At 38.2% G+C, this 25,442-nt stretch overlaps 1 protein-coding gene across 6 annotated transcripts in view; it reads right to left on the bottom strand.

The window, feature by feature from the left end:
• psd3l (pleckstrin and Sec7 domain containing 3, like) overlaps nucleotides 1–25,442 on the bottom strand; it is a 126,458-nt gene that overhangs the window by 14,682 nt on the left and 86,334 nt on the right. For 5 of the 6 annotated variants that reach the window (XM_084401477.1, XM_084401478.1, XM_084401479.1 and 2 more), the window contains 2 exons: nucleotides 14,927–14,970; nucleotides 4,948–5,138 (listed from right to left, as the gene is read on the bottom strand). In XM_084401477.1, the coding sequence (XP_084257603.1) occupies nucleotides 4,948–5,138; nucleotides 14,927–14,970 (235 nt within the window). Of the gene's footprint in view, nucleotides 1–4,947; nucleotides 5,139–14,926; nucleotides 14,971–18,521; nucleotides 18,927–25,442 lie in introns of those variants that run through there. The other variant, XM_084401482.1, reaches the window with a different exon arrangement.

Genomic DNA, 25,442 nt, shown 5'->3' with positions numbered 1-25,442 from the left:
TATATTATTATATATCTAACCCTGTTAGACATGTTTAAACACCTCTATATTATTATATATCTAACCCTCTTAGACATGTTTAAACACCTTCTCTATATTATTATATATCTAACCCTCTTAGACATGTTTAAACACCTCTATATTATTATATATCTAACCCTGTTAGACATGTTTAAAGACCTCTATATTATTATATATCTAACCCTCTTAGACATGTTTAAACACCTCTATATTATTATATATCTAACCCTCTTAGACATGTTTAAACACCTCTATATTATTATATATCTAACCCTGTTAGACATGTTTAAACACCTCTATATTATTATATATCTAACCCTGTTAGACATGTTTAAACACCTCTATATTATTATATATCTAACCCTGTTAGAATGTTTAAACACCTTCTCTATATTATTATATATCTGACCCTGTTAGACATGTTTAAACACCTCTATATTATTATATATCTGACCCTGTTAGACATGTTTAAACACCTTCTCTATATTATTATATATCTAACCCTGTTAGACATGTTTAAACACCTTCTCTATATTATTATATATCTGACCCTGTTAGACATGTTTAAACACCTTCTCTATATTATTATATATCTGACCCTGTTAGACATGTTTAAACACCTTCTCTATATTATTATATATCTGACCCTGTTAGACATGTTTAAACACCTTCTCTATATTATTATATATCTGACCCTGTTAGACATGTTTAAACACCTTCTCTATATTATTATATATCTAACACTCTTAGACATGTTTAAACACCTCTATATTATTATATATCTAACCCTCTTAGACATGTTTAAACACCTTCTCTATATTATTATATATCTGACCCTGTTAGACATGTTTAAACACCTCTATATTATTATATATCTAACCCTCTTAGACATGTTTAAACACCTCTATATTATTATATATCTAACCCTGTTAGACATGTTTAAACACCTTCTCTATATTATTATATATCTAACCCTCTTAGACATGTTTAAACACCTCTATATTATTATATATCTAACCCTGTTAGACATGTTTAAACACCTCTATATTATTATATATCTAACCCTGTTAGACATGTTTAAACACCTTCTCTATATTATTATATATCTAACCCTCTTAGACATGTTTAAACACCTCTATATTATTATATATCTAACCCTGTTAGACATGTTTAAACACCTCTATATTATTATATATCTAACCCTGTTAGACATGTTTAAACACCTTCTCTATATTATTATATATCTAACCCTCTTAGACATGTTTAAACACCTCTATATTATTATATATCTAACCCTGTTAGACATGTTTAAACACCTTCTCTATATTATTATATATCTAACCCTCTTAGACATGTTTAAACACCTCTATATTATTATATATCTGACCCTGTTAGACATGTTTAAACACCTCTATATTATTATATATCTAACCCTCTTAGACATGTTTAAACACCTCTATATTATTATATATCTAACCCTGTTAGACATGTTTAAACACCTCTATATTATTATATATCTAACCCTGTTAGACATGTTTAAACACCTTCTCTATATTATTATATATCTAACCCTCTTAGACATGTTTAAACACCTTCTCTATATTATTATATATCTGACCCTGTTAGACATGTTTAAACACCTCTATATTATTATATATCTAACCCTGTTAGACATGTTTAAACACCTCTATATTATTATATATCTAACCCTGTTAGACATGTTTAAACACCTCTATATTATTATATATCTAACCCTCTTAGACATGTTTAAACACCTCTATATTATTATATATCTAACCCTGTTAGAATGTTTAAACACCTTCTCTATATTATTATATATCTGACCCTGTTAGACATGTTTAAACACCTCTATATTATTATATATCTGACCCTGTTAGACATGTTTAAACACCTTCTCTATATTATTATATATCTAACCCTCTTAGACATGTTTAAACACCTTCTCTATATTATTATATATCTAACCCTCTTAGACATGTTTAAACACCTCTATATTATTATATATCTAACCCTCTTAGACATGTTTAAACACCTTCTCTATATTATTATATATCTAACCCTCTTAGACATGTTTAAACACCTCTATATTATTATATATCTAACCCTCTTAGACATGTTTAAACACCTTCTCTATATTATTATATATCTAACCCTCTTAGACATGTTTAAACACCTTCTCTATATTATTATATATCTAACCCTGTTAGAATGTTTAAACACTTACTCTATATTATTATATATCTAACCCTCTTAGACATGTTTAAACACCTCTATATTATTATATATCTAACCCTCTTAGACATGTTTAAACACCTCTATATTATTATATATCTAACCCTGTTAGACATGTTTAAACACCTTCTCTATATTATATATCTAACCCTGTTAGACATGTTTAAACACCTTCTCTATATTATTATATATCTAACCCTCTTAGACATGTTTAAACACCTCTATATTATTATATATCTAACCCTGTTAGACATGTTTAAACACCTTCTCTATATTATTATATATCTAACCCTGTTAGACATGTTTAAACACCTTCTCTATATTATTATATATCTAACCCTCTTAGACATGTTTAAACACCTCTATATTATTATATATCTAACCCTGTTAGACATGTTTAAACACCTCTATGTTATTATATATCTAACCCTGTTAGACATGTTTAAACACCTCTATATTATTATATATCTAACCCTGTTAGACATGTTTAAACACCTTCTCTATATTATTATATATCTAACCCTCTTAGACATGTTTAAACACCTCTATATTATTATATATCTAACCCTGTTAGACATGTTTAAACACCTCTATATTATTATATATCTAACCCTCTTAGACATGTTTAAACACCTCTATATTATTATATATCTAACCCTGTTAGACATGTTTAAACACCTTCTCTATATTATTATATATCTAACCCTGTTAGACATGTTTAAACACCTTCTCTATATTATTATATATCTAACCCTCTTAGACATGTTTAAACACCTCTATATTATTATATATCTAACCCTGTTAGACATGTTTAAACACCTCTATGTTATTATATATCTAACCCTGTTAGACATGTTTAAACACCTCTATATTATTATATATCTAACCCTGTTAGACATGTTTAAACACCTTCTCTATATTATTATATATCTAACCCTCTTAGACATGTTTAAACACCTCTATATTATTATATATCTAACCCTGTTAGACATGTTTAAACACCTCTATATTATTATATATCTAACCCTGTTAGACATGTTTAAACACCTCTATGTTATTATATATCTGACCCTGTTAGACATGTTTAAACACCTCTATATTATTATATATCTAACCCTGTTAGACATGTTTAAACACCTCTATGTTATTATATATCTGACCCTGTTAGACATGTTTAAACACCTCTATATTATTATATATCTAACCCTGTTAGACATGTTTAAACACCTCTATGTTATTATATATCTGACCCTGTTAGACATGTTTAAACACCTCTATATTATTATATATCTAACCCTGTTAGACATGTTTAAACACCTCTATATTATTATATATCTAACCCTGTTAGACATGTTTAAACACCTTCTCTATATTATTATATATCTAACCCTCTTAGACATGTTTAAACACCTCTATATTATTATATATCTAACCCTGTTAGACATGTTTAAACACCTCTATATTATTATATATCTAACCCTGTTAGACATGTTTAAACACCTCTATGTTATTATATATCTGACCCTGTTAGACATGTTTAAACACCTCTATATTATTATATATCTAACCCTGTTAGACATGTTTAAACACCTCTATATTATTATATATCTAACCCTCTTAGACATGTTTAAACACCTCTATGTTATTATATATCTGACCCTGTTAGACATGTTTAAACACCTCTATGTTATTATATATCTGACCCTGTTAGACATGTTTAAACACCTCTATATTATTATATCTAACCCTGTTAAAAATTTGCTGCACAAGAAACATTTCTGATTATTATAATCAATGCTGAAATTTTTTTTTGCTGAATTTATTCTTTGATGAATAGAAAGTTCAAAAGACTAACTTTTATATAATTAATGTTATAAATGTCTTTACCGTTACTTTTGATTATTTAATGCGTCCATGCCAAATACAACGCATTTTACTGATCCCAGAAGTTTGATCGGTAGTGTATATTATACAAAGCCAGAGATATTTACAGTTTTTGAAAGCATCATCTTAAACGTTCCTTCTGATCGTATCAACTGTCCGTATTTGAGATTGTTTTCCCGCACGTTTGCTGGACGAGCTGAAATCGGTACGTCTCTTCAAACAGACACGAACAGCTCAGCAGGTTTTCAAGTGACTCTAGATTCTCATTAGGAAGGAAAAATAAGTGGGCATAATATATGAGAACCTACGGCCAAAATCCCATCTCACCATGTGTGCTTGCCAAAGCACTGAATCACACCTGCTTTAGCCTCGTTCACATCACACAGCGTTTATTTAATGCTCTTCCCCTGCTTACCCAGAAGCTTTACTTGTGAAGCGTCATAAATATAACCTGCTTATGAAAAAGGCTTTTAATTACACAAAGAATTAATGCATCAAAAATGCTTCCAATATCAAAGTCATTCAAATGACCTGCCCAGCTTTTTAGCTAAATAAATGTTTAGTTAAACTGCTTTTTATCACGGTGTTTTAAACTTTAATTAAAAATAATAAATCATGGTGTTTAAGTCTTAAATCAAGTTAAACAATACAGTTTCAGAGTATTTTACTGTATTACCGTATCAAAATCATTCTGCATGGATCATATACACTTTACACACAGTTGTTGTATTTGAGATGTTGCAAATGAAATGAACAGCACAAACTTCAGAACTCTGGACTGAATCTTACTTTTCTTCCCATCCATGTCGGCGTGTATTTTGCGCGTCAGGAAGCCGGTTCTGTAGACGGCAGCGTTGGGGTCATGTGCGATGTCCAGGAACGGGTTACTGCCGCTGCTGATGCGACTGATGCTCTTCGTGTGAGAGTGGTGGTTCTTATCGGCCAGCTCAGACAGAGACTTCTTCAGCTCATCTCCATCACTAGAACACACACACACATCCCATCAATGAATGCATGACAACTCTTCCATAGCCCTGACCATCTATAAAGTATCTATAGTGAGAGTTTGAACAGGTTCTGTACAATGTACATGTGGAAATACAACTTGTGTGCATTTCTGTAAAAGACTGATGTGTGTCTGATGTGTGGGAGAGTCTGCAGTTATTTAACATCACTGCAGGAATCCCCACAGAAACACACTGACTCATCTGTCATTTGCAGGAAAAAGCAGTTGACTGCATCTAAATGCCTCTTTTGCATGCATTTAAATGACAGCAAAAAACAAATAAAGACAATTCATGCGTCTGATTGGTATGAACAGTCCAATTTATACTAGGTCACATAGATGTTTCTCCACAAAATGGATATAAATGCACTATATGCAGCTATTACAGAGCTCACTTCTGCAATGCTCCCCATATGGCCGTTAGTGTTTCACAGTCACTCCATCATGACTGCTCACTCCTGTATGGATGTCAGCGCTGGTCTATTTAGTGTTCACATTAGACTTTTTAACACCGAACCTAAAGGCTCAGGGATATGTTCACAGCCTGATTGGTCCGCTTTTATGAAGTAAATTTTGCGACTGAACTTACTGAGAACAATGCTGTGTTCTGGGCTAAATGCACTCGCTGCATATGCCTGAACATATGATGGTGTTTTGACCAGCAGAGATCTCGTACCGAACTGTGACTATGACGAGAGGAACCAGATGTGTCCTTTTTAGGGTGGTATCTCATGACATCATGTCCTGTTTTTAGTTCGTTTACGTGTCTTTGGTCCGCGTTGCGTTCATATTTCAGTCGAACCGCACCAGAGTTAGTTTGGAAGCGGACCGAGACCCATCTTTTCAGCGTCTCGGTTCGCTTGTTTGGCGTACACCAGGGTTCACACTTATTCAAGTGAACCACACTAACAGAGCAATCGCACCAGAGTTCGCTTTAATCCAACCAAACCTGCCCAGTGTCAACACACCCTGAGTCATTGTCATTCTTGCAAATGTAATTCATGTGCTCTTTTATAGCAACTTATTCACAAAAGTCGGCTATATGCCTGCTGCAATTAACACACTAAACTGAATTTTGTATAAAAAAGATTATATTATATTATAATGTATTATGTTATAGATATTGGTACATTTTTTGGCCAAGTTTGGGGGATTATATGATTTGCAAAATAGTAAATTGAGTCCCAAAACAACACATATAGATAATGCAAAGATATTAATTCTAAGAGAATTCCCCTGTGCACGTCATTTATATTGTTACTTCCAACTTCAACACTATAAATTTGTTTTTGCGATTAACCTTTGATGCATGATGAATGTATACTACCGTTCAAAAGTTTGTGGTTAGTAAGATATATATATTTTAAGGATTTCCATTTCAAATAAATGCTGTTCATTTGAACTTTCCATTCATTAAAGAATCCTGATAATATAATAATGATAAATATGATAATAATCATAAATGTTTCTTGCCTGAAGGATCATGTGACACTAAAGACTGGAGTAATGATGCTGAAAATTCAGCTTTGATCACAGGAATAAATTACATTTTACTATATATATTCACATAGAAAACAGAAAACATTTTAAATTGTCATAATATTTCTCAGTATTTACTGTATTTGTATCAAATATATGCAGCCTTGGTGAGAAGAAGAGACTTTTGAACAGCAGTGCATGTAATGACTTGAGTTTAAGCTTGTATAGACTACTTTTAAGGTGTTTTGGATCCTTTTCAAGGCTTGAAAGCAGTGGTCTCAAACTCAATTCCTGGAGGGCCACAGCTCTGCACAGTTTAGCTCCAACCAGCTCCAACTCACACCTGCAAGGAAGTTTCTAGTAATCCTGAAGACCTTGATTAGCTGGATCAGGTGTGTTTGATTAGGGTTGGAGCAGAGCTGTGGCCCTCCAGGAATTGAGTTTGAGATCACTGCTTGAAAGCTTCTACGCCCATTCATTTACTGCAACCAGTTCTTCAAAACTTCTCCTTTGTGTTCCACAGTAGGTGCAAAACGGTTTAAAGGTTTTTGGGTGAAATATGCATTAAGTTTTAATCTAACAGTGGCAAATCTGGTGTCCTCTTTGTTTCACACAGCAGGAGGAGAAGATTAAAGACAGACATCTTTAATCATGTGACCGCCGCATGACCATCAGAGGTCACAACTTGAAGAGGGTCTGTAACTGGGCACATGCCACTAAACAGACACTTCACTACCGCACATCTACACATTAATGGTTGAGGAGATGCATGAAGGGACAAAGACTTCAATGTGAGCACTCTGCCGGACTCTGTCCTGAAGGTCTGAGCTTCTGTCAGTCACGTTGCTAGGAAACTAACAATCCCAATAGCAGCCATTTACCTCGGCTTGCAATAATATGTTTGAAGCTCGAGACCACTACTTCCTCTGTGACATTAGTCGAGTGTCAGGAGGAGTGTAAATGCTCAAAGATGCCCTTCACGTACACAGAATATTCTTCAAAAGAAAAGCTGACAAAAAGAAACGTTAATAAATACTGACTTAGGCATCGAGTCAGTGTAGTCTCAGCCTGCAGACGGACTCACAGCACAGTCCCTTGGCATCGGTATATAAATAACCCTTTTAGAAGTTTTCCTGCACTTACTGGAGCTGAATCACACCATTAACCGGCAGATGGGATTTACCTGCTCGCAAAATAAACCATCAACATACCTCAAATCAGAAAACAATTCATTTCACCCTCATTTCAACTTCACATTACAGGTCCTTTCATTCCCCATCTCTCTGTTTGGTGCTCAGTCTCTACGTACTGTAGAAAACACTATATAAACCCAGATATATGATGATGGAGGCAGATTATTTCAGCAAGCTGACAAATGAACAGACTTTAATAACACAACTGCACTTTATGTGAATCGGCCGCACTTTTGCACATTTAAATAAAACCATCTAATGAAATAGGGCTGGAAACGTCTGCGCAACATACACAAAGAAATACTTTACATATTAAACCATCACCAGAGGAGAAATGTTGACAATCTATTAAAATACCAATTGGAACTGACATTTCATACATCTGAAGATAGCGGTTTCATTTGCTTTAGTTTATGATTTTCTAATACAATATAAAATACAGCAGCAAACATTTTTAAATGAGTCGATTATTTACAGCTCTTGACCGAAAGTTCACAGGTCGCATGTGTTTCCACTGGCTCTTTCACTCTGATTTACACTGGACAGGGCTAGACTAAATAAGTGCTGCTTGTATAGCAGAGCAATCAGAAAGAGTTGTTTGGAGGGCAAAGGCTATTTCACATTTGAAGAATGTATAATTGTAACCAGGAAGTATGACCATATTAGCCCAGTTCTTTCAACACTGCACTGGCTCCCTATTAAACATCGTATAAATTTTTAAATATTGCTGATTACTTACAAAGCACTAAATGGTTTAGCTCCGCTGTACTTGATCGAGCTCTTAACACATTATAGTCCTTCACGTCTATTGCGATCTCAAAATTCCGGCCAGTTGATAATCGTCTGCTGAAATCGACTGCTGGCGGTAGATCCTTCTCCTATTTAGCACCAAAACTCTGGAACAGTCTTCCTAACATTGTCCGGGAAGCAGACACACTCTGTCAGTTCAAAGCTAGACTCAAAACACATCTCTTTGGCCTAGCATACACATAACACATTATAGACTTCTATAATTCAATGTTAGGCTGCATAGATTAGGTCAGCCGGAATCGGGAACACTTCCCATAAATCCTGATGTACTTGTTACATCATAAGAAGAATAGCGTCTACGCTAATATTAGTCTCTCTGTTTATCCCGAGGTTTACCGCAGTCAGCCGGATCCAGGCCGTATCCAGATCTGATGAAGGACCTGCGCCTGGACACGACGACAACGCAGTCCTGAAGTGTCAACTAGTCTCTCCCCTGTGAAGGCCTCCTTCCCCTCCCTTTACCTCTGTACAGATAAAGCGTTGTCGGGATAATTCCGGTTCGTGTGGCTACGCGGAAGCGATAAAATTCTGTATTATAAATTTTAAGGACAGACAAGTATGTTGAGGGTTGATTTGTAGGGAAGGACTACACGCCTGCACACACATATTCAAACGCACATACCTATAGACTGAACTCTTAATACGCATGTGCACGCCATCTGCGTTCTGACTGGTTCGTGTTTTTGAAGTTTGCGCAGAAAGAACTTAAGAGTTTCCTGTTAAAACGGTGTCATGTTAGCGGCCCCTAAGTTAATAACTAATGATCGTTGCGACGGAAGTGAATCAATCAAACTAACTTTAGCTGGACAATAACTTTATTCTAGAGCTGCTGTAAAGCCAAAACACTTTACTTTAAATTTCCCATTCTCAATGTAAAGCTGCTTTGGAACAATCTACATTGTTAAAAGCGCTATATAAATGAAGATGACTTGACTTCAACACCAAAGAAATGAAAGATGGATTTGTGTCCATTTTACCCCAAGACAAAATGAAATATCTGAAAACGTACTGAAATGACTTTAGATGTTAAAATATATTCTCAAAACTCATAAGATTTGTAAACAAAGACAACAAGCCGTATTTGTTTGTTGGCAGCAGGGGAGTCGCTAGGAATTATGGGTTTGTGACTGTGTTGCTCTCGGCCCCTTTGTAGCCCTTACAGATCCAGCTGAATGAGATATAGAGACGTCTCCATCAGATTGTGGGTGAGGGACTGATATGTGCCCCTGTTTGGGTCTGTTCCATCCCTTAAAGTCATCCTGAAGGCCAGGGTATACTTCATATTCTGCGTTACGCTCCGTCTCTCGCACAGTTTAGCACGCAAGCCTTTCAAAGTGTACTCCGTTGGCCGGGAGCGTGGAAAGAGCCGTTCCAGTGGACTCTGTTTTCAAGCACTCAAGTCACTTGCACATGTGCTGTTGTTCTCTGGACACAAAAGTTGGGCTGCACACGACAGTTATATAAAGACAGATATAAAGACGTCTCCATCAGATTGTGGGTGAGGGACTGATATGTGCCCCTGTTTGGGTCTGCTCTCGACAGTGTGGACGGACCCTGCTGATGAGGTCACACGGAGAGTGCGCATACTTTCACCACAGTGCTCTGACTGAGAGGTTAAGTAATAAGTCCGTTATGGTATTTTCTGGTGTTCTGCTGGCAACGTTGGGGAACGTTATTTTTTAGAAGTAATGCTTTTTAATATTGCGTTACTCGCTAAAAAGGTAACTAATTATGTTAGTTACTTTTTATGGAAAGTATTGCATTACGTTACTTTAGCGTCACTTTTTCTCTCCTGGACTGGGCTTGCTTGATTTCTTTTTAATAACACACACACACACACACACACACACACACACACACACACACACACACACACACACACGGTACATTTTTGGTAAATGTAACAGCCCTTTCACACCTAAAGTGAAATGAATAGCCTCAGGCTGAAGGAAATGTGAGTTCACGTCTGTACAGTAGAGGGCGCCGCTCAAACAAACCCTTCAGCTGCTGCAGTTCTGGGTCACAGAAGAATAGGATGCAGGAGAAGAAAGTTCAACCAGAGCCCGTCTACGGAGAGCCTGTCCACTCCCTATTAAGCCCTATTGTACCGAATTTTGGTTGTAGTACCACCAGAGTTCCACTGGGGCCGCTCGCCATGAGTGCAAAATGAATGGGAGTCAATGGGGCTAGACGGCTAAATTAGTCTCTTTCACCCGATTGCCGTTGAGAAATCTGAGATGTGATTGTAGATTTTGCAAGTTCAACATGGGTTTTAGGTCGAAAGTTGAATGAACGAGTACTTATGTCGTTTTGATTTCTTACAGGTTGAGTTGTTGTTGCCCATAACACGCTAGCATTCTGCTAATGACGTCAGCATTCTGACGTCATTGACATTTTGAAAGACTTTTTTAAAGCAAATAAGTGACTCTAAAAAATCTAACACCCAGCAATGTGTAATTTCTTTGCATCTCCTTTCGAATACAACATTCAAATTACTAGACAAAAAATTATATCCTGAGAAAAGTGGATTTTGAGGGGTATACCGCCATTGACCTCCATTCATACTGCACTCGTCCTGTGAGCGCCCTCATATGGAATCAGAGTGGAACTGCAACCAGTTCAGAAGCCGGAAGTGTAGTGAGAGTGAAACTTCTCGCCATATTAGACATTCTCTGGTTCAACACTCTTACTTCAGCAATAAAAACAAAGTCATTTTTGCTTATTGATATGGCTGCATTGGATCATTGAAGGTCAGCAGCGAAGACATTGGTTAATAAAGTGAGATTAAATTCAAAGTATATTTGTGTAATTTAACACATTTAATTATTGCAGGTTTGCGTAATAATTAGAGTTTGCTTTTCACGTTTTTATTCATTTTGAGGAACACTGAATGTGTTTTTGTGCAAGTGAGATGAGTAAAATGATGTTCACATTTAGTCTAGAACCACAATACTCATGTTTTCACACACACGACTCTGCACTTACGATTCTCTCAACATGGGGACAAGAGAGCTGTCGGTCAATACATGGGAAACCAAAGTCACTTGTCTTACTTGTATGCATAACAGATTTTTTTTGTAAATTTTAAAAGTAATGTGTTACTTAACTAGTTGAAAAAAGTAATCTGATTACATAACTTGTGTTACTTGTTATGTTACCAACACTGTCTGCCGGTTCTAAGAAGTGTGATGGATTTATTTAATCATAACTAACATTTATTTTTATTGCAGGATTAACAATTATATGCTTTTGAAACCTGAAATGTTTCCAAACACTTTGGTCAAAGTCAGTCAGTGTGATTGAATCATGTCCGAATATAACAAAAGGTGAAATGAAACTAGACAGATATCTAAATTTGAATAAAAAAGCTTCTACCTAGTAACAGAAGGGTTTGCTGAATAAGAACCAATCACTTTGTAGGAAAATGATGTAATGAATCATGTCACCTTTGCCGTGGGATATACAGTATTCTATAAAAACTGTTGTATTTTTTTTGCTGGTGGGATTCTCTCTGAAATTGGTCTGAGGTCCTCCGGGTGTAAAGCATATTCGAAGGCATGGTCTGGTTAATGCTGCGGGGCAGGTTAGGGGAACACTAGAGATCTTACTCCCAAGTGATAGTGTTCAAAAAGGAACGAGACGTCGTTCGACTCAGTGTGAGCCTCTTAGGTGGGGTTAGATTGCAGTCCGGTAACTATAATTCTTAGGCATTTTATGCGGTCAGAATAGCTACACTTGCCTTGTCAGATGTGAATTTAAGTCAGGTGCGAAAGAAGAGAAAAATCTACAGCAGAAGGCACTATTGTGGTGAAACTATGGGCCCTCATGGCATTGTCCCAAGGTCACCTTATTATGTAAAAGCATTGCTAAGACATAGCAGCACTTGTCTTCACGGTCGACTTTATTAGTGAATTAACTTTGGCCATTGAAATCTAAAGAGACCACTCTCACAACTTGACATGCCTACTGTAATTACTCATGTGTTAACCATCTTTACTACGATTTCTGGGGCAGAGGGTGGTGTTGTCCCATGATTCTTCAGGTACATTCAGGGTAAGATGGCAATAACATTTACCAAGTACCATTTTAATATGCCTCACCTCCTGTTCAAGAGGGCATTGCTGAGCAACAATTTAGAAAAAATTAAATATAAACTGTAACTTTTGTGAGGTTTGCGTTAAAGAACCTTTGAGACAAATTTGCACAATGAACAAAATTGGTGGGATTTTTTTTTTTAATTGGAAAGTTCCAAAGAATCCCAGTAAAAACTGAATGCGGACCAAACAAGTTTCAAAAGTGTAAGTTCAAGGGTTAAACAAAATGAGAAATGTTCAGACCCTTTACAGTCTATGTGCCCAATTTCAAAATCTCTACAGCGGTTACATTTTTTAATCTTCAACCAATAGAAAGGGATAGTTCACCCAACATTACAATTCTGTCATCCTTGTCAGACTTCAGTTATTGAAACAGAAACAGATTTTTTATTTATTTTTCTACATCTATGAAATCCATTTTTAACCAAATTCCCTCTTTGCAAAATATTTGATGCGACGTTTGCAGCTGTTGTAAAATACTCTATAAACACACACCAGTGACCTCATTAATTCAGTATTACTGCACCACTGTGGTCGGTGTGTTGTTTGGCAACCATTCTGATAAAAACTGCTTTGTAGAAAACACTGCTTCAATACTAAATCACGGCATAATGTTGATTACCGCAGATTTTTTTATATGTATGTTTAGTGTTCTTATTTTGTGTTTATACGTTCAAAACAGTGCATGTTTTAATGTGTATTGCTTTGTTTTCTTGGTACAATGGTTTCTTAGGGCGTATTACTTTGCGGGTGCGCATTTACAGCATTTATTTATATCATTTAATATAGTTAATAAATATTACACGATTTTATACAATTTTAATAAACGAAGTTAATATTAAGTGACTTACATTTTAGACACCATATTGCCTGTTTTTGCTCTATTTTGCCAACGCAAATTGCCCAAAACAAAGACACAGCACTGTAATTGCATCTCAGAGCAACACACAACGGTGTTTCCTTCCTTTAGTTGAATCAATGACTAAGATTGATTAAGACAGTCACATGCTTCGTTCCTGAATGAATCAGCTGTTTGAATGAATCTCAATGACTAACTCATTAACAGTGACCTGCTGCCACCTACTGGTAATAATTTATTTCACATTTAAAGTATCTTTTCATGTTGTAAATAATTATAAATATCTAATTATATAATATCTAACATGATTAAAAATATCAATATTCAACGTTTTATGTTTAAAACATCAAAACATTATTTCTGCATTTGTAACTGCAGGTAATTCATGTGACCTCTGAGCTGAACAGTGTAAATGCATCTAAATGCCACTTCAAATGCAGCCTCTGTGTTTCCTCTGCACTGCAAAGATGCATTTTGTTCATACTTAATTTGATTGGTAACAGCCCTATTGTGTCTTATTATTATAATTGAATTCAATTTAATTGATGAAATTTACACAAATGATGATGCATGCACATAATTAGGTTTAAAAAATAGATTTATAAAAGTAAAAATGCCCATAAAAAGTAACAATTAAAACATATTGGAAAAAATAATTTCTTTAAAAACTTTAAGAGTCAACAGTCCATGGCAGTCCTAAACCTGCCAAGGTACCAGCACAATAAACACACTCAGCAAAATATCGTCTAATTATCATTACTGATAAAATCCCAGAAAATATCGAGAGAGATCATGTTTTGTCAATATCGCACACCCCTAGGTTGGAGCAGAGAGTTGGCGAGGGCTGGCTGTAATCTGGCACAATGGGACGATGTCTCGCTCTATGACTGTTATCAGTGAGGAACACTGACAGTCTAATGTCATGTTTTCAAGATCATAATTACAGCTCATGTCTCACATGCCACCAATCTAATCATTTGACTGAAAAGCACACCATCACACACGTTTTGGGCCTTAATTGGAGCATGTATTTGATGTGTATTGGTGAGTTACGGGCACCAGAGCCAGCGACGACGAAGATAAAAATAAAACCAGTCATTTCTTTCACCCCTTGTAAGGACTGGAGGCTTTAGAAAGGTGGTGGCGTAGGGTCTGCGGGCTAGTGAATATTGCATGTGCTCAAGGGAATGCCAGCTTGAATCCAGCCTGCACATTTCCAGATCTTATAAAGCACAATTCATTGCTTTTTCTCCACAATTGTCTGTCAACTCTTTTTATTTCTGCTTTAACAGACATGAATGGTGGTGGTGAATGTGGAAGTACTTACACGGCCCATTCCAGCTTTTCATTCTTGATGGAGTTATACAACACCTGCATGGAAAAAAACAGAAAAAGAAAAAGGCTTAGCATTCAGTTTTAATAGAATTCATATTCACCTGAAGTAGAAGATACTCATTTAGCCTCCTGAAATAACTGTTCTTAACATGTGAGATCTGTCCCATGTTATGTGTGATCGGTGTAACTGTAACATCATGGCTGTGTAAAACGTACCAGAACGATGCGTCTTGTGGTCTTTAATTTAATATACCATCTCACTGAGTTATTATGAAGTCAGCCACTGTAGAATCGGTTATAATGAAACACTGTCTCCTCTGGACACTAATGGATCTTTCTCATGCAATGCCATCAGTGAAATTCATTGTGAAAATGTCACACAATTCATTTGCAGTATTTATGCAAATGCACACCCAGACTCCTGCGTGAAGTACGAGCGAAAAGGTCAAGCTAAACCTCAAAATGCTGCAGACATCTCATTTGTTAGCATGAATATTAGGACACAGACCACATGCACACGCTCAGAACCACGCCACACATCCGTGCAGGTCTCAAATGACTAGCGTCGCTACATTCATGAGCATGCCAGATACAATAGACTGTCATCTGATACACATTTCACATGAAGTAACCTCACCGTAACACTGATGCGACCCTGAGAAGACTCTCATAACACTGAACACGCGTCAGCTGAGGTTACGTGAAGCTGCTAGACCACACATGATGGGTCATGACCGTATGGCTGTGGTCTTGTAGTACTGGGAAGTACTGGTGCAAAAAAAAAAAAAAAGAAGAAGTCATGAAACCAGTCTGTGCTTTCTGTGCGCATGTATGTGTAAGTGCACACGAGATCGGTGAACACTGATGTGAATGATCAAATGCACTTGCTCAAAATGCCTGTCGTGGCGAGGTTTCAAAGTCAAACCAGTTCAGTGTTGTAGATCATGCAATGTGTCACAATTAGGGCTGGGCAATGATTAATCGCATACAAAATAAAAGTTTGTGTTTACATAATATATGTGTGTGTACTGTGTGTAATTATTTTGTATATATACTGTAAATACACACATATGCATGTATATATTTAAGAAAAATTTGTTATTTATATATAAAATATTTATATATAATATAAATTATGGAAAAAAAAATATATACAGTATACATGCAAATATTTCTTAAATATATACATGCATATGTGTGTATGCAAAATAATTATACACTGTACAAACATGATTAATCGTTGCCTAGCACTAGTCAGAATATTCAATCTTTGCATTAGATATATCTAACATTAATCAAACAATAATACAGAGAACACTCACTGCTAGAGGTGATATCTTTGTTCTTTATGCCTGTTGACTTGAATAATTACACGAAAAATCTGAGGCAGCTTTTCACTGACAAATACTTGAAGCTACACTACAGCCATTGATTTAATTAAATTATTTAATATTAATATTTCCCTTTCTAAATGGAGTGTGCTCAATAGTTTATTAGTTTTTGCTGACGCACACATGAATACTCGACACATTCAGTGTTGACATGCGGGACAGAACTGGTGGCCAGCAAACAAAACCAGTCTCCAGCGAGTGTTGGTTTGCTGTTGTGTCACTAATTGCGTCATCGGATTCTGCGCTCCTATTGGTCTCTGAGTTGACGGCTGGCGCAGGAGAAGTCACACGGCAGGACTGAGCCTCAAACCTTCAGACACAGGCAGAACTTCATCAGAGGGCAGATTTGATCACAATGGTCATTAATCGGCTGTCGGTGAACATGTCAAAATGATTTTGGTCTAGGATCAGATTTTGGCCAAGCATCTGAGGAATCTTTCAGGATTCACAAAATTAGTCTCAGACGGCCAAATCATGGGCAAAATCGTCCAGTGTGAACCCGGCTTTACCCATGCTGCAATAGGGGGTGATGTGGCTTAGTGGTTAATAATCTAGTCTGGTAACTGGAAGGTTTTAAGTTGCAAAGGATAATGCATATTGTACTGTAAGGCACTTTAGGTAAGAAAATTAGCAAAATGAGAAAAGTGTGTCAACTATATTTAATATTACATTTTAAAATAATAAAACTAAGTAGATTTCCGGAAGAGTGTAAACAATGTGGTGTTTCCAAAACACTGACATGATTGTTTGAGACCAAACCAATAGCTTGAGTTTGAATGACTAAGTGTACTGAAGGAATTGAAACCCGTTTGAAAATATAATTTTGTCTTTCTGTCACGGCACTAGTGACGTATAATTTTAAGCCTTCATCTTAAAATTACAGAAAAAATGTGTCAGTCTGTGGACGCGGCAAGAGCGCCCAAGTGGTTTTTATCTCTTAATATCCAGTTCTCCTGTTGTTCAGTTTATTATTTACCACAAGGTAAGGCTATTTTCGATTCTCTGCTTATTTTGCATGCATTATCCTGATGCATGTAAAAAATAGTAATACCATGTTTCAAAAAAATCTGTCGGAGTCAATAGCCGTGTGGGCGTCGCTTCAACATACAGCTGATGCTCGGCTCACGGTGGTTTCCGATCTCATCGCCTCTCGCTGTCTCCCACATTGCTTCCTGCCAACTCTATACTGTACTATACGTCTAAAGGAGGAAAATGCTAAAAATTATAGAAAATCTATTCTAAATACAATTAAACAATTATAAAATCTTAAATACGGTATAATTAATAATATTATAATATTACAATTTGTGTGTGTGTGTGTGTATATATACATATACTCAAACAAATCTGAACCAGTGATTATTTAACAAAAGCTATACAGTAAAAAATGGTATCAAATATACCCATAAACTCCAATATGCTCCAACTCACATCACTTAAGCCTCTAAATCCAGCTAAATCATCAGTTTTCTTTAAAGGAATTGCAGCCAATGCACAAACAATAACCACAGCCGTTTACTGTATGCGTGAGTAGTCATTTTCCCATGTTAGTTTACCCAAAGTGAGAAGTGTCAATGTTCATGTGTGTACAAACACAAAGCCATGTTCCTCTCACATGAGCTGTGTGTCAGTGGCAGCGGGATGCCGCCCGCAGGACGACACACACATCACACACATCCGACCGAACAGAAAACACACGGGTGTGAAAGAGGGAGCGGGTTACGCTGGCATGAACCATATCTGCGAATCATAAATCAAACACAGTGACCAATAAAGCAGAGACACTGTTAACCCGGGTCAAGGTGACACGTTAATGCCGTCACAATAACAGATGTTAACAACAGCATGCATGTCATTCAATAACAGCAAGAGAGCCATCTATCACGTTGGCTTCAGGTACAGACATAAATCCAGTGTAAGAACACAGACACGTCTCATCCAGAGGGAAATGCAGTGTTTTGTTGAGTGTGTCCAGTGCTGCAGACGTGATCACACCACACTGAACTACACCACCAGAGCTGCACTCACAACAGCGCTATCTGAAGAGCGTTAGTGCGCGTGCAGGAGAACAGCTGCATGTCACTGATCACAAAAACACCAATAACCACAGAGATTATGTTAATATGCATCACAATGCCCAAGAAATCATCTCCATTCCAGGCACACAAACACCACAGCAAATGTCAGGCTGGTTACCTTCTCCTTCTTGGGCAGTCCGGTGTTGAATTCGGCAGAATTAGACACTTTGAGGGACTTGGAGCGGTGCTGGGGCTGACGCCTGAGCGACTCCTCCCTGCCGTACTTCACGGACCCGCCGGGCCGCATGCGGACCTTCCCCGTGCCCTGAACACTGTTCACCCCGATCATCTCCGGTGCTTAGAGCCCTCTCACACACACACACACACACACACGCACGGAGCGGAGCGAGAGAGGAGATCGAGCGTGTGAGGAGGCAGCGGAGTGGAGAAGAGTGAAACCAACAGACGAGCAACACACACGTCCCTGCCTTCAAGACTCGAGCGAAGCTGCTTTCTCCCGCATCGCTCGCTGGAGTGTGTGGATACAGAGCGATAGTTTCCCTGAAGCAACACGTCAGTGACTGGTAGAGTGAGAGAGACACAGAGAGAGAGAGAGAGAGAGAGAGAGAAGGGGAGAGGAGGTGCTCCTCCCATTCTGAAGTGAGCCAATGTTGAGATCGATTCATTTACATTTCACACAGCCGATGCGAGCAGCCCAACAGAGTCCGAGAACACAGGCCATCCTGGTCCTGCTCAAAGATGTTCAGCAGAAGACACCAGCACTGGCTGCAGACCAGCTCTCGCTCACATGACCACGGGCCAGACGACAGCGCAGCGCTGCCCTGAGGCATGCACACACTACGCATGGTAATAATGCAGTTTATTGGAGAAACGGCCAAATAAGATTCTACTTTTGAACGCAATAAGACTTTCACGCACAACTCTGGGTGTCTTGAGGTGGTTTATGATAATAATATTAAAAACAGCTCTGGAATAATGAGGCAGATTCTTCCAAACATGCCTTGCTCTAGGCAGTAATTCACAGATCTACTGTGAGAAATCCATCACCTCAGTTTGATTTCATCTGAATCTATAATTCAAAGCGTTCAAAGCGCATACTAATGCTCTGTAAACACACCATGACTGGCTGGAATAAAACAAATTATGAGCAGGCAGGTTTGATCATTTAAGTTTCAGACGTAAAAAAAACGGCAAAAGCTCTAATCCGATTGGCTGACAGTCATGTTTACAAGGTTGCTACAATGGACACTTTGGAGGAATAACTCAATTTGTGTGAAAACTTTGTGAAAACTACAAGAAGCTGAACTTCCATCCGCCCCGTTTACGATTCTCTTTCAGATATTTCCCCTCAGTGTTCATCACTACTGACTGTAGTTTACTTTCTATGTAAATAAGTTGGACTACAGTATCCGAGCCATGATGGATGGTGTCTGCAGTGACCAATTAACAGAAAATACTACTGGACAAATGGATAATGGGGAAAAATGACTCAATGTAGATCTGGAGCAGATCATCAGTGTGATTAAACACCGGTCGCTCAGCTTGTGCAGATCATGAACAGCAGGTAGCGATGTCAGTTCTGGAGTGATGCTTACAACACAAATGCACTGTAGGCAAACATGTCTTGGCATCATTCTTTCTATAGAAACATCCAGGCATGTTATGGGGGATAATATATGTGTGAATGATGGTTTCCTCTGTTTAATGTGCTGAGCAACTTTATTTCAGCCCTACAGTATTCTGCAGAACAGATGATGTCCTCTGCACTACAGCTCAGGCACTGTGTTACTGACAGACCATGATCACAATAAAGATGGATGGATGGACGGATGGAAGGGTGAACGGATGGATGGATGGAAGGGTAGATGGATGGATGGAGGAACAGATGGATGGATGGACGGAAAGACGGGTGGATGGAGGAACGGATGGATGGAGGAACAGATGGATGGATGGAAGGGTAGATGGATGGATGGAGGAACAGATGGATGGATGGATGGATGGATGGACGGATGGATGGACGGATGGATGGACGGATGGAAGGGTGAACGGATGGATGGATGGAAGGGTAGATGGATGGATGGAGGAACAGATGGATGGATGGACGGAAAGACGGGTGGATGGAGGAACGGATGGATGGAGGAACAGATGGATGGATGGACGGACAGACGGATGGATGGAGGAACGGATGGATGGAGGAACGGATGGATGGATGGATGGACGATGGATGGATGGACGGATGGATGGACGGATGGACTGATGGATGGACGGACAGATGGAGGAACAGATGGATGGATGGACGGACAGACGGATGGATGGATGGATGGAGGAACAGATGGAAGGGTGGATGGAGGAACGGATGGATGGAGGAACAGATGGATGGATGGACGGACCGACGGATGGAGGAACAGATGGATGGATGGACGGACAGACGGATGATGGATGGAGGAACAGACGGATGGAGGAACAGATGGATGGAGGAACAGACGGATGGAGGAACAGATGGATGGATGGACGGACAGACGGTTGGATGGAGGAACGGATGGATGGATGGAGGAACAGATGGATGGATGGACGGACAGACGGATGATGGATGGAGGAACAGACGGATGGAGGAACAGATGGATGGATGGACGGACAGACGGATGATGGATGGAGGAACAGACGGATGGAGGAACGGATGGATGGAGGAACAGATGGATGGAGGAACAGACGGATGGAGGAACAGATGGATGGATGGACGGACAGACGGATGGAGGAACGGATGGATGGATGGAGGAACAGATGGATGGACGGACAGACGGATGGAGGAACGGATGGATGGAGGAACGGATGGATGGAGGAACAGACGGATGGAGGAACAGACGGATGGATGGACGGACAGACGGATGGAGGAACGGATGGATGGATGGAGGAACAGATGGATGGATGGAGGAACAGATGGATGGAGGAACAGATGGATGGATGGATGGAAGGGTGGATGGAAGGGTAGATGGATGGATGGATGGATGGATGGAGGAACAGATGGATGCTACTTTTATGTCAACCAGTTCTCTTCAGATTTTGCTTTGTTAGAAATCCCGGTCTCACGACAGCCGAATAATAATTAATGATAACAAAAAGGTTTATTCCTCATTTGTGCAATCTGTTCAATCTCCCTCAAGTTTAGCATCTTCAGAACATCCAAACCGGTCCTAGTTGAGTTTGAGTCAGAAGAAGATATATGACCCCGAGGACTGAAATGTATATCCTACTTCATTAGTTCATGTGGACTATGATAATGCAGAAGACAGAGCTTTTATTCATTTTATTCTCAGCAGGTTTGTCATCGGGTTGCTTAAGACGTTATGGTCACTTGCCAGACAATATGCCTTAATGTGAGGAGTGAGCCAACGGGCTGATGCATCATCGTGTCCATCTGTTCCCCACAGTGAAGCAGAGCAACACACTCCAGTCCCTCGCACAAGATGGAGGAGCTCATCGCATCATCATAACTACAGTAATGCTTCACGCCTTGCAGAATCACATCTAAGAGTTACACGGAAATAATCAACACAAAGTATTAAACAATACTCAGAATTAGTTAAAAATAGAATACAATGAATTATAAAAACAAAGTTGGAAAACACGTATAACTGTATTTAAGTATGTTGTAGGATTGTGAATTAATTAACAGATATCTGTGATAAATCACAATTCTTAATCATAAATATATTGGCAAATCAAAACAATCTTATATATGTGTAAATATCAAGACGTTTTGATTCTCCATTTCATGACCCCTTTAAGGGAAGTGAACTAATAAACCATGATCTCATTTAAATCCACTTTTACTACAATTTTGTATTGAATTATAAAAAACCCTGAAGGCATGACAGAAATATTTCACAGCAAATGCATATTTGTAACTGTATATATTTGTAATACCTTGATCTTTCAGTTGGTTAAAAGTAAACCACGAGTAAGACCGTGGCCGCTCACACTCTCTTAAGTCCTAGTGAACATTATGTAGTGGAGGTGTGGATATTCAAACGACAAACACATCCTGACATCACGACGCAGGACCATGTTTTTACAGTAGCATGACCTCAGGCCGACAGGTCTACTCTCTCTGACTGATCTGCCGGAGAAAAAAACCCTTTTTTGGAAAGTAATTCAGATATCTTTAAGTAAAAACACAAAACCAAGATTCATGAGCGTCTCTGTATTTTCACTCACTCATTAAAGCCAATTGTTTTTTGCATTGAGTGCCTGACAAGTGTGAATGTTGGACTATGTTGGTACTGCCGCCATGTCACGCAGCGCATCAGCCTTCATGTGATCTCATTAAAAGCGTTCACACTGACGCTGATCAACAGAGACACGGCCATGGAAGTCTGTGTTCTGAGGAGACATGAGCAACAACGACCTCTGGCAATGCAACAAAGTTGAGTTATATGAACTTTGTAAATGAGCAGTGATGTGGCAATGACCATCAAGTCATTTCATATTCATAACGACCTTGGCCAGCGACTACCTAAGATTACAATGCTATGATATTTTGTGCTTCTTAATATCAACTCATACAGAAGAAAGAAACATGTTTAAGGCCAGATCAGCTAATGCACATTCTACTTCTAAAAACAACAACAACTTGACATTTGAATGTAATTTGGGACTAGAGGCGGGATATAAAGTGTTGATTTGATCTATAAATACATGTATGAGTGTAGCTGTGTGGTTCTAGAGCATGTGCCACCAGTGAGGGTGAAGAGCGTGGAGCGGATGACACTGGACACTGCAGATCGCAACCATTAATCGCGATTAATCGCATCCAAAATAAAAGTTTGTGTTTGCATAATATGTGTGTGTGTGTACTGTGTATGATTATTTTGTATATAGAAATACACACAGACACATGCATGAATATATTTAAGAAATATTTGCATGTATAATTTGTATTATAAATAAATATAAACATTTTATATATAAATAACACATTTTTCTTAAATATATTCATGCATGTGTGTGTGTGTATTTATATATACAAAATAATCATGTATACACAGTACACACACACATATTATGCAAACACAAACTTTTATTTTGGATGCGATTAATCGCTATTAATCGTTGCCCAGCCTTATTTGTATTATTAAGCCATAATTTTGGTTTATTTCATGTGTCAGTATCTTGATAGCAGAGTGTCTGATATATTATATATATTTTGGGGCCATCAAGTTAAGCGATTAATTACATGAATTATGCAGAAAGACACTATTTATTTATTTATTTATTTATAACTAAAAAACAGACAGGATGTCTAACAGTAGTAGCCTAGTTATTTGCAGTTCTTAGAAATGTACTCTTCTCTTTGTAAGACTCAACACCTGATCATGAATATAGTTTTAAATATATTAAAAGGCATAGGTAATTTTTTGTTTTTGTTTAAATGTTTGTTAAAAAAAAAAATCCTTTGATCTTTTGAGACATAAGAGGTCATTCTACTATACAAAAACACCACGTTTTCCAAAAACATCATGTGTCCAAGCTGCTAAAATCACTCGTTTTCTACGTCCTCCGCACTGTGGCAGATATTAGCATCACAACACGTCAACTCCCACTTTAACTGATCAGTTCCATAGCCCGTCCAGCATTACATTTACATTTCTGCATTTGGCAGACGCCTTTACCCAAGCCATTCCCTTCCTGCTGCCACTGGCAAGTCGAGGCGAGCACACAATCCAGCGTTTCTGACGGAGGCTCAGGATGAGCGTGGAGAAGAAGCATGCTTTGCACATTTGTAAACTGTATTTTGTGCAGAAATCTTTAGACGTGAGCATCAAGCAACATACTACAAAACAGGAACGTCAGGGCCCCTAAGTGTTCAGCGAGTCGCACCGCATGACGTTTTACAGCCTGTGCTAAAAAGGCCTGATATCTGTAGCCGTACTGCCATCGACACTCAGTCATGAAGCTCTGCACGTGTCCTCTCTGGCTGCTCTACATGTTGTTGGTTTTATCCCACTACATTGCAGATCACATTTTGCAAGTTTTTCACACGTTATTATAAAACAGCTCTGGTCCTTGATTCTGATTGGCTGAGCCGCGCTCAAACACACACCTGTGACCTTATGACATCAGTATTACTGTGACACTGCAAAAAATATTAATCTTTTTATTGATTAGCCGATTTATAAATGCAATAAGCTCTGTGAACAGCTAAGGAGGTTTCGCATTTCCCACTGATTTAAGGGCAGAAACACTGAGGCTTGTTAAGAGCGTCTCTTCTGAAGGACTATGGCTGTGGACACAAATAAACATGAAAGCCTCAGTGTCTGTAACTGTGAAGGTCTGTAACTGTGTGACTTCGTGTCACCAGTTGATTGGCACACACCGTACACACGGAACATCTCTCTCATATCTCACATATCTCCTGCAGTCGGCTTTGATATAGCTAATATCTCATTTCTCATCTGCTCTAGTCACACACTGTGATTTGGTGGCGGACTGTTCAGTATCATTTACAGGTTTAATGTTTCTGTGTTTATGATTAAAGCCTTGTTTGTAGTGGAGTCACGATGATCAGCCATGTACGTCACAACTGATTGCCTCTACATTTCCTCGCTGCTACCATAGTCACATTAAAGTTTCATGTTGCTGATTAATGACTGTGTTCATGAGACGGACAGCATCTCTGAATATTTCCATGCATTTGTGTATTTGTCACTAACCCAAGTTAACCATAGCTGAGCCTGGTTTGCTGATTAGTGTTGCATTATTACAGCTGCTCATTCTTAAGTTTAGGGGCTTGTTCCCTAGCTCGAAATATTATTACGCATTCACACTGGCAGCATTGTGTCAGTCTGTAAAGGTCATGTGATCCCTCTGTCATCCTTCAGTGGACGTATTATGCGAGCTCAGCTTTAACCTCCACCATGTGAGGAGGGACCCGTCCAGAGATACAGGCCTGGGGTCTCATTTATAAAACTGTGTGTAGGATCCTCACTAAAAGTGTAAGTCAAATGTCATCACGGAAAACAATATTCAGACTTCGGTAAATATGAGATGCCAATGTGACGTCATATTACAATGCAAAAAA

Source organism: Rutilus rutilus (genome assembly GCF_951802725.1).
Source record: "Rutilus rutilus genome assembly, chromosome: 25".
NCBI lineage: Eukaryota > Metazoa > Chordata > Actinopteri > Cypriniformes > Leuciscidae > Rutilus > Rutilus rutilus.
Note: the sequence above shows the minus strand (reverse complement) of the source record. Positions and strands in the feature narration are given on the sequence as shown.